The sequence below is a fragment of the Camelus bactrianus genome, chromosome 10 (genome assembly GCF_048773025.1).
Source record: "Camelus bactrianus isolate YW-2024 breed Bactrian camel chromosome 10, ASM4877302v1, whole genome shotgun sequence".
Lineage (NCBI taxonomy): Eukaryota > Metazoa > Chordata > Mammalia > Artiodactyla > Camelidae > Camelus > Camelus bactrianus.
This window is the reverse complement of record NC_133548.1, coordinates 47,665,919-47,682,467: the sequence shown is the minus strand read 5'-3', so window position 1 is coordinate 47,682,467 and position 16,549 is coordinate 47,665,919. Positions and strand designations below refer to the sequence as shown.

Here is a 16,549-nt window from a genome sequence, read left to right as displayed (position 1 = left end):
TAAAGTCTGTTTCTTCATCTTAAAATGGTACTGATGTGAATACTTTTATCACAGAGTTGTTTCGAGAACTAAATGTGATAATACCTATGAAGTGCTAAACATAGTGCATTGTACTTGTGCAATGCCCTTAGAGAGTCTTAAATGTAACTAAACGTTCAAAGACCAGACCTGGCATGAGGTATACCTAGAAGGACATTAGGACAGGGAACACAGTTAACCCACAGGGCGGCATCCAGCCTTAGTAGAATTAGTTCTCCCACCAGTGTATGCTTCAGTATACATAGCTAATCGGAGTTACTCTGTTTAGTCCCCAGTTGACAGATCTGGGATGAGGGAATAAGACTTACATGTGCAGGGATAGCCACAGGCCCTAAAGAAGATAAAAATCTTTTATTGCAATTCTATAGACAGAGCTTCCAAGGTCCCTGTGAGGGGCATGTCCAGATACATATGAATCACGATACTCACAGAAGCCCAAAGCCAAGACTTCTCCATCAGATGCTTATAGCTCATTTGTAGTTTCTCCCAAGTTGATGCAATTTACCTATCAGATAAAGTCATATTTATTAATAGTATTGCCAAATAACACAGTTGAGATTGTGTCCCCACCAGGTTTCTATTGAAACACAGACCATTTTCACTGTTGCTCTTCTTATGCCTTAGATTAATGTTAGTTATCAGGAGCACTTAGAGGTTATTTCTAAAAGCAAAGTTGTTAAGCAAATGGTAGCACTATTCGATGCATTACTTGAGATGGGAGTACCAGCTGTTCACTGGATTTCAGTTTGCAATTTGAAGGATGCCAAAAGTGCTGATTCTTCTCCTGGGTTTCCATCCTGAGGGCATAGCACATAGTCCTTAGGACAAACTCTTGTCTGTAAGCCTGAAGACTAAAATCATAATAATTGCACTTTGTATTTTACAGTGTGTGGACCAGTTGACAAAGATCCAAACTGAATTACAAGAGACAGTGAAAGATTTAGCTAAAGGCAAGAAGAAGTACTTTGAGACTGAACAGATGGCTCATGCAGTACGAGAGAAAGCTGACATCGAGGCAAAGTATGTGTTTTAGCGTTTCTGAAAAAGTGATTATGCAAATAAATGTTATTTTTGTCCATACTTTGTTTTCTGTTAATACAGGGCATAGACTTATTCTTAGGCTATGTTGGTTTCATCTATAAATGACCTATAAATGTTATATACTTTAGATCAAATTTTTCTTTTATTTTGGCCAATTTTATTTAAATTAATATAAGCAAAATGGGAATATTTGATCAGTCAGTTTTCACATTAAATTGAATTTTGAAAGGGAAAGAAGACAAACATTGTATTGGAAGCTTAGTAAAAGTCTAGTTAAAGTTGCTATGGTGTCTGAATATCAGTTTTAGAGCCTCATTTTTCTCATGCTAGACTAAATCAATTGTAGTTAAAAATCCCTGATCCTCAATATACCATTGAAGGGTCATGGACACATCAAGTGAACAAGAGCACTGACCTCAATATAGAAACTCTTCCCCAGAATTTTTCTAGTGTGAAATCCTAACACATATACTTTTTATGTATGCTTTAGCAACTGTGTGTAAATTTTACTTTCAATATATGTGAATAACAAGTTCTTTATTTTGAGAATAATTAGATAAAGAAGGAGCTGGCAATTGATAACAGAAAGAAACACAAATCTAGCAGTAAAGATTTTTGTAGTAACGACTTGAGGAAAGATTAAAATTTTTCTGAGAAAAAAATGAACCTGTGTTAGAATGGGACTCTGAAGATAATCTGTGAGGAAAGATGAGACTTCTGATTGCTGAGCTCACGGATGGAAAATGTAGGAGTTTGAGCCCCTAGTCATGAAATCAGAAAGGCAGTGAACACTTATACAGACTAGGAAGGAGTAGGGGGTATCTTCCTAATATGTTTTTTTATCTGCAGGAAATTAAGCAATCTCGTAAGTATCTTGTGAAAATTTAGGGGCTCCTGAAAAGTTTATTTAGTACCAAGAGATGTTAAATGAATACTCATAAAGTGCTTAATGTCACTGGGAAACATATTTAATATTTCCCTGGCTTAGTTTATTGTCTTTATCATTGTATTTTTATAAGCATACAAATATTTCCTATACTTTTATAAAGTCACTGAACCCATCTTCCCAGTAAGACCTGAAGTTTTTAAGAGTAGGTGTTCTCCATTAGATATATCCTGTCATGGTGGTTTTTAAGAACTTGTTTTTCTAAAACTCTCAGGGATTCTAGAACAGAGAATCGATAGATTTGTAGAGCATATATGAATACCTACTTTAGCCAAGGCCCACAGGGTGAAAATGAGGACAGTTGTGGGGCTGTTCCTGAGAAGTGTGGATTTGACAGGGTCTAATTCACAGATGCTGCTTTCTAATATGGCCCAAAGTCAAAGAGGCTATAGCAAATTAGGCATTTTATTTCAATGTGTAACTTTTCTGGAAAATTAATTCTACAGCAGAGTAAGAAATGCCTCTTTATCTTCACTCACTGGTTATTGAGTGATTATATTGGGTCCTATGGATATAGAAATGAATAAGATAAGCTTTACCCTCAAGAAGTTTAAAGCCACCCAGGGCAGAACTAGAACAAATCATAATAAAATTTATATGGAACCGTCAAAGACCTAGAATTGCCAAAGCATTACTGAAGAGAAAGAAAGAGGCTGGAGGAATAACTCTCCCAGACTTCAGACAATACTATAGAGCTACAGTCATCAAGACAGCATGGTATTGGTACCAAAACAGACATATAGGCCAATGGAACAGAATAGAGAGCCCAGAAATGAACCCACAAACTTTTGGTCAACTAATCTTCAACAAAGGAGGCAAGAATATACAATGGAATAAAGACAGTCTCTTCAGCAAATGGTGTTGGGAAAACTGGGCAGCAGCATGTAAAGCAATGAAGATAGAACACTCCCTTACACCATACACAAAAATAAACTCAAAATGGATCAAAGACTTAAACATAAGACAAGATACAGTAAACCTCCTAGAAGAAAATATAGGCAAAACATTATCTGACATACATCTCAAAAATGTTCTCTTAGAGTAGTCTACTCAAGCAAAAGAAATAAAAGCAAGAATAAACAACTGGGACCAAATGAAACTTACAAGCTTCTGCACAGCAAAAGAAACCATAAGTAAAACGAAAAGACAACCTACGGAATGGGAGAAAATTTTTGCAAATGAAACCAACAAAGTCTTGATCTCCAGAATATATAAGCAGCTCATAATGACTTAATTAATAAGAAGCAAACAACCCAATCCAAAAATGGGCAAAAGACCTAAACAAGCAGTTCTCCAAGGAAGACATACAAATGATCAATAGGCACATGAAAAAATGCTCAATATCACTAATTATCAGAGAAATGCAAATCAAAACTACAATGAGGTATCACCTCACACCAGTCAGAATGGCCATCATTCAAAAATCCACAAATGACAAATGCTGGAGAGGCTGTGCAGAAAGGGGAATCCTCCTACACTGCTGGTGGGAATGCAGTTTGGTGCAGCCACTGTGGAAAACAGTATGGAGATTCCTCAAAATACTAGGAATAGACTTACCATATGACCCAGGAATCCCGCTCCTGGGCATATATCCAGAAGGAACCCTACTTCAGAATGACACCTGCACCCCAATGTTTATAGCAGCATTATTTACAATAGTCAAGACATGGAAACAGCCTAAATGTCCATCAACAGATGACTGGATAAAAAAGAAGTGGTATATTTATACAGTGGAATACTACTCAGCCATAAAAACCGACAACATAACACCATTTGCAGCAACATGGATGCTCCTGGAGAATGTCATTCTAAGTGAAGTAAGCCAGAAAGAGAAAGAAAAATACCAAATGAGATCACTCATATGTGGAATCTAAAAAAAACCCAACCAAACAAACAAAGCATAAATACAAAACAGAAATAGACTCATAGACAAAGAATACAAATTTGTGGTTGCCAAGGGGGCCGAGGGTGGGAAGGGATAGATAGGATTTCAAAATTGTAGAATAAACAAGATTATACTGTATAGCACAAGGAAATATACACAAGATCTTATGGTAGCTCGCAGAGAAAAAAATGTGATAATGAATATACATATGTTCATGTATAATTGAAAAATTGTGCTCTACACTGGGATTTGACACAACAGGGTAAAGTGGTTATAAATCAATTAAAATTGTTTAAAAAAAAAGAAGTTTAAAGCCTAGAATTAAAGACAAATGTATTTTAAAATAAATTTATGATTTGTTTATTCACAGTAAATGCAAAGATATTAATTGCCTAAAGTCACTCGTCTACTAATTAATTAATTTTAGTGATTGTTTGGAAACACTGTTGTGGGAGCATAGAAAGAAGAGAGAGATTAATTTTGCCTAAAGGAAAAGAAAGCCTTTATAGAAGAAGTGATATTTACAGTCTTGAAGAATGATTTTTCTAAGTAGAGATGAGAAGGAGTCAGGAAGGGGAAGTGAAAACTGGACTACATATAGTTTTGAAAGATGATTTGACAGAGATGTATACATTAGGAGAGAGCATAGAAGGAAGGGAACATACAGTTTGAAGGGAAGAATGAGTTCCATTTTGGATATGTAGTTCTAAAGAACTTTGGGGACCTTTTGGTGAATAATAGTTGGTAGGGGGTTATTTTTCTGACTCTCAGATGAGAATTTGGGCCTGAAGATCTTGCTTGGGGGTGAGTTGCCTATAAGATAGTGGTTAAAGTGATGAAATCATATATAAAATGAGATGAGAAGTTGAGTTTGAAACCCTAAGGAACATTAACATCTGGAAGGTAGATGGGGAATAGGAGTGTACAGTATAGTTCATTGTTTGTATATATTTTATTTGTATAGATCATAATCTTTGAGGACAGAAACTGTATTGTCTTATCTATTACTCGTACCTTCTTCAGTACCATACAAGGATTATGTGAGGATTAGCAAATGGAGCAGAGCCAGAAATTTAAATCCTTATTTTGGGAAATCCAGATGCAACTCAGACTATTTAGATAATGACTACAAAGAAAGGAGAAATGAGAATACTCCATAGTTTTTCTTAACCCTGACAGGCTCTCTCAAGTTTTAAAAGCCTTTGCTTTTCTAGATCAAAATGAGTATAGGAATCTGATTAATAAAAACAAACAAAAACCCCATCAAAAAATATGGCAAGGTAGAAAATAACGGGAATATCTTAGACTCAGCTTTTTTTTCCCTGAGCAGTGAGGAAGTAGTTGGGATACATATTTGTACATCCCTGAGTCTTTATGTCTCATTAGAAAGATGAGAGGTTGCTTTTCCTATCCTCCACACACTTGCTCTGCAGAGACTGGCTCGCTCTGTCTTCTAATCCCAGATGGTCTGCAGATTTACTTCGGATTATGGCATAGCTTCCAGCACATATGTTGACTTCTCTCATGGCAATCGCCATGACACTGCAGTCAAGACAAACACTTCAGCTTTAAAAAAAACCACTGATCGTGAAGTGTTGGTTGTTCCTTAGCATTTGTCTCTTGACTTTCTCCTTATCTCTAGTTGCTTGAGTAAAATCAATGTATTTTTATTACTGGTTATTAGATTATGGTTCCTCTCCCAAACTGAGAGAGATTGAGGGAAATAAGGACACCAGAATGAGAGATAGTTAAATAGAACAAAATCATATAGGGCAGAGAGACCAATGGCTTTCTCACTATGTTCAGAATACTGTGTTAAGGGTGGAGGGAGCACAAAGGCAGACACTCAAACAAGAAGAACTTTTAATAGAAAAAATAATGGAATTAAGGACTTTGTGGAGTCTAGTCAGTGTCATGCTGTAGATTGCATTCCTGGTATTGTTACAGCCTGTTGCACATGGCCCTTAAAGCCTGCTGATCTTTGTCTCCGTAGGTTGGTTATCCATGGGCTTCTTTAAGCTTCCTTGCAGGAACTAAAGTTTGTTACTGGGAATAGCCTATGATTTGATGGCTCTTGTTTATTAGGAGATACCAACATATTAGATTTGTCAAATTGTATTTTTGTCATTCAGGATATTTCTATTTTATTAATCCCACTGTTCTCTGTTTCACCATTATATTCTTCCCATAGTAAAATAAAGGAAAACAATCATTGCTTTTGGTTTTCCATTTATTTAGTTCTCATTTAGAATAGTGTTGTGGGAAAAGGCCACTTTTTAAACATTTTAGTAATTATAATACTTAATCATTTTATTATGATATAATTTGATAATTTTATAAACATACTTTTCTATTTTTATTTTAGATCTAAACTTAGTCTTTTTCAATCAAGAATCAGTTTACAGAAGGCAAGTGTAAAGGTGAGTTTTTGAAAACTGTATTTCATAATTGAGAAACCTTAGCTCATAAAAAAGGAGTTGGGCCTTTTGAGGGTACAGTTCAATTATTTCCATCTAATTTAGAGAAGCATTTTAAAGTCATTAGGGAAGAAGGGGTAGGGTGTAGCTCAGTGGTAGAGTGCATGCCTAGCGTGCATGAGGTCCTGGGTTCAATCCCCAGTCCCTCCATTAAGAAAAATGAAATAAATAACTAAAACCTAATCCCCCCCCCCCACCCCAAATTAAAGTCATTAGGGAAGAACGTTTTGTCCCAGTTCATGGGGGTTTTTCACCTAGGTGTCAGCTGTTGGTTACTGTCTGCTTCTCAAGATTGCTTTAGAGATAAGTTTCTATACCTAGCCTGCTTAGGTAACCTGCTCTCTTTAACAATTCATCCAAGAGACTTTAAACAGTTCATTGGCTTTAGAAGGCTCTACAAAATCCATTCATTCATATTTATTCCTCTGAGCAGATATTCTAGGCCAGATGCAACTGAATTTTTCCTATGGAATCCTCAAGCTGTAGAATACCTGATGAATAAGCTTAATGACCTGTCTTTGGCTGCCAGGCTCCCAACTAAGATGCATTTCTTTTGGCATATTAGAGGTTTTAGTTTTCTTAAAAACTATTTTCTGACTCCAACAGATTTACCTAAGACTTTGAAGATAAGGGAGTTACTTGAGAACCTCTATTTTCCCATCAGAATAAAATGAGCAAAATATTTTGAAGTTCTCTCAAAAGCTTTGGAAATATGTTAAGTATAAATAACAAATATTTGAAAATACTCTTACCATGTGAAACAGTTCTGGTCACTATTTAATTCTTCAATAGTGTTGAATTTTTATATGCATATAAATGTTTCTCCATATGGTCATCTTTATTCTTGTTGGGAAGCCAACTAAGAGTGATATCTTCATATGTTTTTCAGTGTAGTATCAGTTTGCATTGACTTTTTTCCCCTTCTTACTATGTTTTAGTTAAAAGCCCGGAGATCTGAGTGTAATTCCAAAGCTACCCACGCAAGAAATGATTATCTTCTTACATTAGCAGCAGCAAATGCACACCAGGATCGCTACTATCAAACAGATTTAGTTAACATTATGAAGGTAATACAGCCTTAATATCAGTGGTAATTTTATATCATTAAAGAGAAAACAACTCATGAGTTGAGTGTTGGGTGTATGGGATTGAGTCTGTGGAATAGCAGCCACACTACTTTGCATTTTGTTGGAATATACTTGGTATTGTTTAGGTAACCTCTGTTTCATGTAATTCTGAATTTTAGTATAAGAAAATGTTTAAAGCCAAACCACAGTAAAAGATTCTATTATTCCCTAGCAGTAGAAGATATTTACTGTATAGTGAGTATTAATGTATGATTATTTTTAAAAGCTTGTATTCTTAAAATTTTATCATATTATCTTTAATTGATAAGTAAACTTGTACATTAATATTTTATGATTTTGAGGTGCCTGTGGGTAAAAGAAGAGAAAATATAATTAGTAGTTATATGAATATATCTCTACCCTGGGTATCGCTATAAAATGTAGGTAGATTGCGTTATAGTTCTTGTATGCCCAAACTTGATCTTGGTCTACCCTTGTTTATACACCTATAGATATCTTTAACTTTCACTCAAGTAAAGGAGAAGGGGTGAAAGGAAAGAAAACCTTTTTAACCTGCTGCCAGGTTTCTCCTCATTGCTGGTAGACAAGTTCTGCTTTGAAGTGAATCTCATTTTCTGTGGTCTCAAGGACCCAAACATTTGGTTATTCTACCTCCTTTATTTTCAACCCATCCCTCTCAAATGTATTGTTCTTAATGACTGTCAAACACATTGCTTTCACTGAATTGCTTGTTTGCAAATCAGCGATGTTGAGAATAGGGGTGCAGCAGGAGTGGACACTTTTTTTCTATAGTGGCTCTGGGAAAGAGATAGACTTTCCAGAAACTTCAGGTTCTTTCCTTACAGTAAACATAGAACATTTTCAAACCTTTAAGGAAAAACTGAGGGATGGAGAGAGTAAAACTGAACTAAGAAGTATCCTGCTGAAAAACCTTTTATTTCCCTTCTGTTTACTATCTGAAATCCCCTTTTCCTGGCTTCTATCCTTTTCTGACTTCTGCTAGAATACATGGTGGTGAGAGAGCCAAGGGATTGTTTTGACATCCCAGACGAGAACTCTGCATTACAGTTTTCCATAAAATGTTGGCCCTAGAGGTTTAGGCACTTCAGTATCTTATTAGGTGTTACATAGTGCTTCAGACTTACAAGGACCAACTGGAGACTTGGCCTCTTATAATAACATAGTTTCTTCAGGGAAATACACATACTCAGTTTTGAAGAACTTGTTTATTAAAGAAGATTTTTAGTATAGCTTCCATTTAAGTTTGTAATTTCCCATATACTGTCACTATTAAATCAAAGCTGTTAACTGTGTTTTTCCCCTTTGAATGCTTTAAAATGAACATTAGTTTAAACGGGAGCAAAAATAAAATCTTTGTGCTTTTTAAATTGAATCCACAGCCAAAAAAGATCTCTTAGCTAAAATCCTATGACCTTTTTTAAACCGGGAAAGATTCAGTCTTATTTGGGGGATCTGCCCCCTGACAGAAGCAATAAGGAGGTTAATGGGCTCTTAGAATATGGAACCTTAAATTTTCTTTGAAGTTCTCATGCACTTAGATATTTGGCCATCATTGGGTAGCTTATGCTTCAGGTTACTTGTTTCATGAAACATTATAGGGTACTTAAATGGTTTCAAAAATAGAGGCAAGAGTCCCTCCTGTCCATTAAAAATAGGAAAATGTATTCTCAGTTTTCATGTTGAGTGTGTTAATTCATTTTTTTCTCATGCAAATTCTGTAGTCTGGACACTATTGGAAAACTCCCATCAATCATAATGTTAGCTGTATGTGAATCAAAAAATATATATATATCATGATGATAGCTACTCAGTAAACTTCTATCATAAAATTGACAGTGGCCTTTAGTATCTCTTTTGGTAAAGTCTGTTTCCTGGATTTTTGTTAAGGTTATAATGTTCTAATGAGAATCTTTTTTTTTTTTTTAATTTAAATTAGATGAGTAGCTTGGAAGCAGGAGATTTGAGTCACTGATTTAATCTTATACATTTAATAGTCACTGATAGTGTGGTAGCTACTGTGCTAGGCTTTGGGAAGAAGCAAAAATGAGCAAGACACTCTCCTTATCCTCAAAGAGCTCAATCTGGTCAAAGAGAGAGATATATAGAAATGATTACAAATCAGAATAATGAAATCACTTACTGCCAGTGGACAGTGGTGAGTAATAATAACAGCTACCTTTTTTTTTTTTTGATTGCTTGATATTATCCTAGCATTATCCTAATCACTTTAGGCGTATTATCCTTACTCATTTTCTTCTTTATCCTGGTTAGAGTGTATAGTTCATTATTTAAATTACACTCTAGCTTGGAAATAAAATGAAATGAAATGAAATGAAATCCCAACCACTCTCTCTTTACCTGCATCTAAGTAACCAAGCACTGTTAAAGAAAATCTTTCAACAGAGCAGATTAATGATCGTAAATTAATATGAAATTGGTATCAAATGGACCCTCAACACTGCTCAGGTATCCTACTGTATTTACCTGGTTAACTTTCTCTATTTTCAATAATTTTTCAACTTTTCCCTTCTCAAGACTCAGACTTACCCCTTCTCTTTCATACTTAGCAAGGAGTTTTTCTTCCTAATTTTCAGAGAAAATAGAAGCCATTAAAAGGGAACTATATTAATGTTCCATTACAGGCTTCATCTCTCTCTTCAAGACTCCTCCAAAGATGTCTTAGTGATGGAATCTTAGTGATGACAGCCCTCCTCATGTTTGTCTGTCTTGTCACACCCCTCTAATCTAATTGCCTCCTGCCATTCCTTATAATGCAGTAATTCTCACATCTTCCTATGCCTCTTTCCTATGATGACTCTCCAGTTGTCTGTATCATGTCTTCTCTTCTTCTTTCCTGGCTTACTCTGTTTTTTGGTAGAGTACATCCTCCAATACTTTCTTGAGAGAGTGTGCATGGGAGGTAAGTTTTTCGAGATACTATGTTTAGGAAATTTTCATTTTTCTGTGCTCATACTTGGGTGTAGAATTAAAGGTTGAAAATCATTTTTATTCAAATGTTAAAGACAATTCTCCTTGTTTTCTTGTTTCCTATGTAAGTATTCTTTATTCTGCATATCTGATCTAGTGTTTTTTTCTTTTTAGAAGCTTTTGAAATATTCTCAGTACGCCTTTTGATTCTTGATTAATTCTTCCCTCTTGTTTTTTCTTTCTGGTACTCCTTTTATTAAGATGTTGAATCTCCTGGCCTAGTTCTTTAAGTTTCTTTTTTTCTATTATTGTCCCTTGACATTATGCTCTACTGTCTGGGACACTTCTTCAGCCTTACGGTTCAACTCTTTTATTAAGTTTTTAATTTTTTCTACTTGATTTTAGTATCCGTTTGTTCCCTGAATGTTCCTTTTTCATAACAGGTTTTGTGCTTTATCTTCTCTTTTTAATTCTGATGGTCTCAGTAATAGAATTTATTTTAAAGTTTTCTTTTCCTTGAATAGTCTCTCTTTTAGCCTGTGGGTGGGACTTGTCAACTTTGAGTTTCACTATAGGGTATTCTGGTGGATCATTTGTAGGGGAAACTGTTAATTCAGTATCTTTAAATCTCTTCTTGTGAGATGGTCAAAACTCCTTCTTTGCTCCCTTCATCATTTCTTCACATCCCTTGTGTTGTTTTCTGAGGAAGACTTTCATGATCTCCTTAACCCAGTTACGTCTCCCACGCAGTCTGATGGTCTCATAAAATGATTTATCTCATCTTTGAAGTACTTAACATGGTTGTAGTTTTACCTGTATCAGTGTGATTACATGATAATGCCTTATCTCTCACTTAACTGTATATTCCTTGAAGACAGTGATTGTGTCTGTATCACTTGAGACTTCATCCTTGCTACTTAGTAGTGTATGATTCCTAATATGTGCTAAGTATTTGTGAATTAATACTTATTGATGAATGAATGAATGAATGAATAAACAATCAGTCTCATTTTAATCCTTGCAGAATGAATCATCCCCATTTTACAAATGAGGAAATTATGACAAAGCCTGGATTCAACTCTGACATGTCTCTCTGCTGTCAGAGCTGGTGCCATTAGCTCTTTATATGACATCAGCTTGTTGGACTTATTCCCTCTTCCCTTGTTAAATGTGGGATAATCCTACACTATCTTATCTTCTTTGGCTTCTGTGAGGAGCGAATGAAATAATGAAGTGTTTTTGTTAATTTTTAAGCTTAGTGTACAAGTTATATATTATCCTATTAAATAACAAATTCTATTATTATATTTTAAATAAATTTCTTTTTTAGGGGTGAAGGGGGGAGAGTAGAAGAGATGTCGAAGGCTTGGGAGTGAGAGTGGAGCAACTGTTTCAGTATCTAACATTGCTAAATTCTCTGTCTAGTTACCTTAAAATACATTTTTGCATTTAGTTTTCATAACATCCCTTAAGGTAAATATCATTGCTCCTTTTTTACAGGTCAGATAGTGGAGGCTCAGTGCAGTTCAGTAGATATGTATAATAGCCAAGACTTAAATCAAGGTCTCTAACTTCAAAGCCTGTATTCTTTCCCACATTTCATACTGTGTTCATCTTCTTGATGGTGAAGTTTAGTATAATAAGCAGTAGCACACTGTGAATGTCATAAATTCTGAGAGAAGTGTAAAATAAAATTAACAATTGAAAATTGCAAATTCTCCCCTGTTCTAATTATCCTAAAAAGTAAGATCATGTCAGTATTTAAATAAAGGTATTTAGACAGATTCCCCAAGGGGTATTTTGTATTCCTTATGCCAGTACTGATTAGAGCAGATACTAAATATATTACTCTGTGTCTGTATAGGCAGGTTTTTTTGAACTCCACACTAAAACTAACAAACAAAAGCTACTGCTAAGCCATGGAAACTAGACAACTGATTTCATAAAAGCTATAGAAAGCAATCATCTGACTGCTGGGAAGTACGGTAGTTTGTTCCTCAAAAAGTTCCTTTTCTGTAGCATTTTTTTGTCCAATATATAAACTGATATTTTAACTTTTAGAAGTTTGTGGAATATTTTCTTAGTGGTTTGGATGAGGAAGGATGAAGTACAATATACCATAGTATAAAAAGAAATAAATGTCAAACTAATGAAAGACTTGAATACTTAATACTTGGTTCCTGAGGCATTATGCTGAGTGCTTAATACTAGGACTGCTTTTCTAGATAAATATTTATTGTGGAGCTGAACATATGTGGCATAGTTGATAATTGGACAACATAATAAAAGGTGAACATTTTTATATGTGATAGAAATACAGAAAATATAACATATCTTTTATAGACATTTGTCTTGGTTAAATGAAGATAAATTCATTATTAGTATCCAAGCCCCTTATTTTTAAGGCTTTTCTGGCTAAGCACTAATTATTCCAAAAGTCTCCCTTATTCTCATATAAGATTTGTAACTCTCATCTTTTTGATTTTCAGTCATAATTCTTCTGGTTTCCCTGCCATCGCTCTAGCTGTTGTCCTTCTGATTCATCTAGTATTGCTGGTTCACTTAACAAATTAGCATGAAAGTCCCCAAATCTCAAGATTGGCTCTCTGCTTCTCTTACTTTACATACTCTTTCTTGGAGAGAGTAATCATTTGGCCTAGTTTTTATTAATAGTATATGATTCTCAAATCTGTATGTAAACTTGCCCTTACAGTTATCCATATATTTACCTTTCCATCAGTGACTGAAACTTTCTTAACTAGAGGCAACTCTTTGTTTCCCATTGTTTCCTTGAATAAGCACCCCAGCCTAGGTTTCAGGTGACAACTGCTGTCCATCTAGCTTTCAAAGCATAAAGGTACACTGTCAAATGTGGTAGTCTTTAAGTATATGTGACTATTTGAAATAATTAAAAATAAATAAAATTTTAAATTCTGTTCTTCTGTCATAGTAGCCACATTTCAAGTGTTCAAAAGCAATGTGGCTAGTGGCTACCATACAGAATGGTGTAGATATAGAATATTTCCATCATCACAGAAAGTTTTGTTGGACATAAGTGGTCTACAGCTTGTTTAGTTTTTACTTGTTTCTCTCCCATCCTCCTTTATCTGGCTGTCAGTAACCCTGCTGATCTTTTCCCTCAGTAACCACAACTGTGATTATTTTTGTGTTATTTCAGAATTAATTGCTCCGTCATTTGCACTCTATACTTTGAAATTGAACAAAGGGTTGGCAGACATTTTCTGTAAAGGGACTCATAGTAAATACTTTAGGCTTTTTTGTCACAGCCACTCAACTCTGATGTTGTAGTACAGTCCAGTACTAAATGGCTGTGTTCCAGTAAAACTTTATTTATAAAAATAAACGTTAGGCTGGATTTGGCCTACAGGTCTTAATTGCCAACTCTTGGTATAGAACTTTTAAAACTATATATGAAATTTTCTAAATCTATAAATACATTCAAAAAATAATTAAATGAATACCCATTATCTCACAGCTCAGCTTCAGAAATGAAACACTACTAGTAAAATGGAAGCCTCCAGTGTGACTACTCCCAAACATCTCTCTCATGCACCACATTGCAACCACCACTCTGACAATATATTGTATTGTCTTAGGTGGTATTGTACCCTGTAATATTCTGCAACTTACTTTTTTCCCACTAGACATTTTATTTGTTGAAATTCATCAGTATGGATTTTTGACTTGAGTTTCTTATCATTTTGCTATTTAGTATTTGTCTATATATCATAAATTGCTTATCCATTTTCTTAATTGAATTGTTAGTTGTTTCTGTTTTACTCTTATAAGCAATGCTGCCATCAACATTCTTGTACATGTCTCTTGGTGTATTAATGCAAGAATTTCTTAAGGGGACATACCTAGGAGTGGTATCAATTAACAGCTTTACCAAAGAGTGCTAGATTGTGTTACAGCACTTTTTATTATACCTTTTAACATTGTTTGTATGTCATATTAAACTCAGCAAGTGTTTGAGTGTACATTAGGTGATAGGCATGGTGTTCAAATAGAAATGAATTGGCCATGATTCATAACAATAGTAAGCCAGAAATAAAAAGGTTATAAATCTCTGGAGCAGCCTTTAAAGGATATATAGAATATGAGGTGATAATAGATCCTTTCCCCTGGTATATTGGTTTATATTATGGTTGGCTCCCTGTGACACAAAAAGAGAAAATTAGTATACTTCTTACCTATTTTTACCAAACTTCTAAAGCAGTGATGTTTAAATATTTTTAGCATTTGAACTACTACAAACACCTACATGGAATTCTTACATGCAAAACAGATAAAAGGGAAGCTGATTGGTTAGAGCTTGTGAGCCTCTTTCCCCATATGACATACTTGCATAGTCATCCTCTACTTCTTTTCCTTGGTTCCTGAGGCATTATGCTGAGTGCTAGGGTTCCTTGAAACATAATTTGGAAACAATAGTTCTGAAATAGAATTTTTTAATGGAATTCTAAGCTTTCCCTAGATGATCTTCATTCTAGACTTTTTCAAAGTAATTTCTTAAAAATGTAAATCAGATCATGGTGATCTATTGTTTACACCCTCCTACGGACAGGATCAACAGGCGATTGAATATTCTGCCTTAAGAGCTTAATTGGATGTCTTTGGATAAAGGGTCAACAATAAATGAGGAGCAAAAGCAATCTTGAGAAAAAAAGAAAAAGCTGGAGGTATCATGCTCCCTCACTTCAAACTGTTTTACAAAGCTACAGTAGTCCCAACAGCATGGTACTGGTACACAAATTGGCACATTGATCAGTGTAGAGAGAACAGAATAGAGAGCCCAGAAATAAACCCACACACATATGGTCATATGGTCAATCTATGACATAGGAGGTAAGAATATACAATGGAGACAAAGACAATCTCTTCAGTAAGTGGTGCTGGGAAAACTGGACAGCTACATGTCAAAGAATGAAATTAGAACATTCTCTAACACTATATACAAAAATAAACTCAAAGTGGATTAAAAACCTAAATGTAAGACCTGAAACCATAAAACTCGTAAAAGAGAACATAAGCAGAACACTCTTTGACATAAATCACAGCAACATTTTTTGAATCTGCCTCCTAAGGCAAAAGAAACAAAAGCATAAATAAACAAACAGAACTTAATTAAACTTAAAAGCTTTGCACAGCAAAGGAAACCACGGACAAAATGAAAATACAACCTATTAAATGGGAAAAAATATTTGCAAATGATATGACCAATATCCAAAATATATAAACAGCTCATACAACTTAATGCCAAAAAATAATCTTATTTAAAAATGAGCAGAAGACCTGAATAGACATTTTTCCAAAGAAGATACACAGACGGCCAATAGGCACATGAAAAAAAATGCTCAGCATTGCTAATCATCAGAGAAAGAGAAATGTAAATCAAAACCACAATGAGATATCACCTCATACCTGTCAAATGGCTATCATGAAAAAGACCACAAATAACAAATGTTGGCGAGGATCTGGAGAAAAGGAACCCTAGTACACTGTTAATGGAAATGTAAATTGGTGCAATCACTATGGAAAACATTTTGAAGGTTCCTCAACAAGCTAAAAATAGAGCTACCTTATGATCTAGCAATTCCACTGCTGGGTATATATCCAAAGAAAATGAAAATACTAATTCAAAAAAAGATACGCATCCCAGTGTTCATAGCAGCATTATTTATAATGCCCAAGATATAGAACATAACCTAAGTGTTCATCAGCAGACATAAAGAACATAAAGAATACACACACACACACACACACACACACACACAAAATGCAATATTACTCAGCCATAAAAAAATGAAATTCAGCCATTTGCAACAGTGTGTATAGACCTCGAGGGTATTGTGTTTAGTGAAATAAGTCAGAAAAAAGACAAATACTGTATATTATCACTTATGTGTGATACTCTTCCCCTTATCTTCCACTTATCAACATAACTTAATGTATTAGCTATATTAATAAAATCTTATGTATCTAACCAAATTTTAATACCAGAATAGCTGAAGTTGGTGAACACAAATTAACAGAAAGTATATGGAATTGTTTTTGCTCTAAAAGTACTGAAGGCTAATATTAGATTAGTGTTTTCCGTTAC

The 16,549-nt window shown here is 34.7% G+C and overlaps 1 protein-coding gene across 1 annotated transcript in view; it reads left to right on the top strand.

Moving 5' to 3' along the window:
- Positions 1 to 16,549, top strand: part of FCHSD2 (FCH and double SH3 domains 2) — a 194,461-nt gene that overhangs the window by 81,253 nt on the left and 96,659 nt on the right. Inside the window, exons 6-8 of the mRNA XM_010973089.3 lie at positions 926 to 1,059; positions 6,277 to 6,331; positions 7,327 to 7,455. Of these exons, the coding sequence (XP_010971391.1) occupies positions 926 to 1,059; positions 6,277 to 6,331; positions 7,327 to 7,455 (318 nt within the window). The remainder of the gene's footprint in view (positions 1 to 925; positions 1,060 to 6,276; positions 6,332 to 7,326; positions 7,456 to 16,549) is intronic.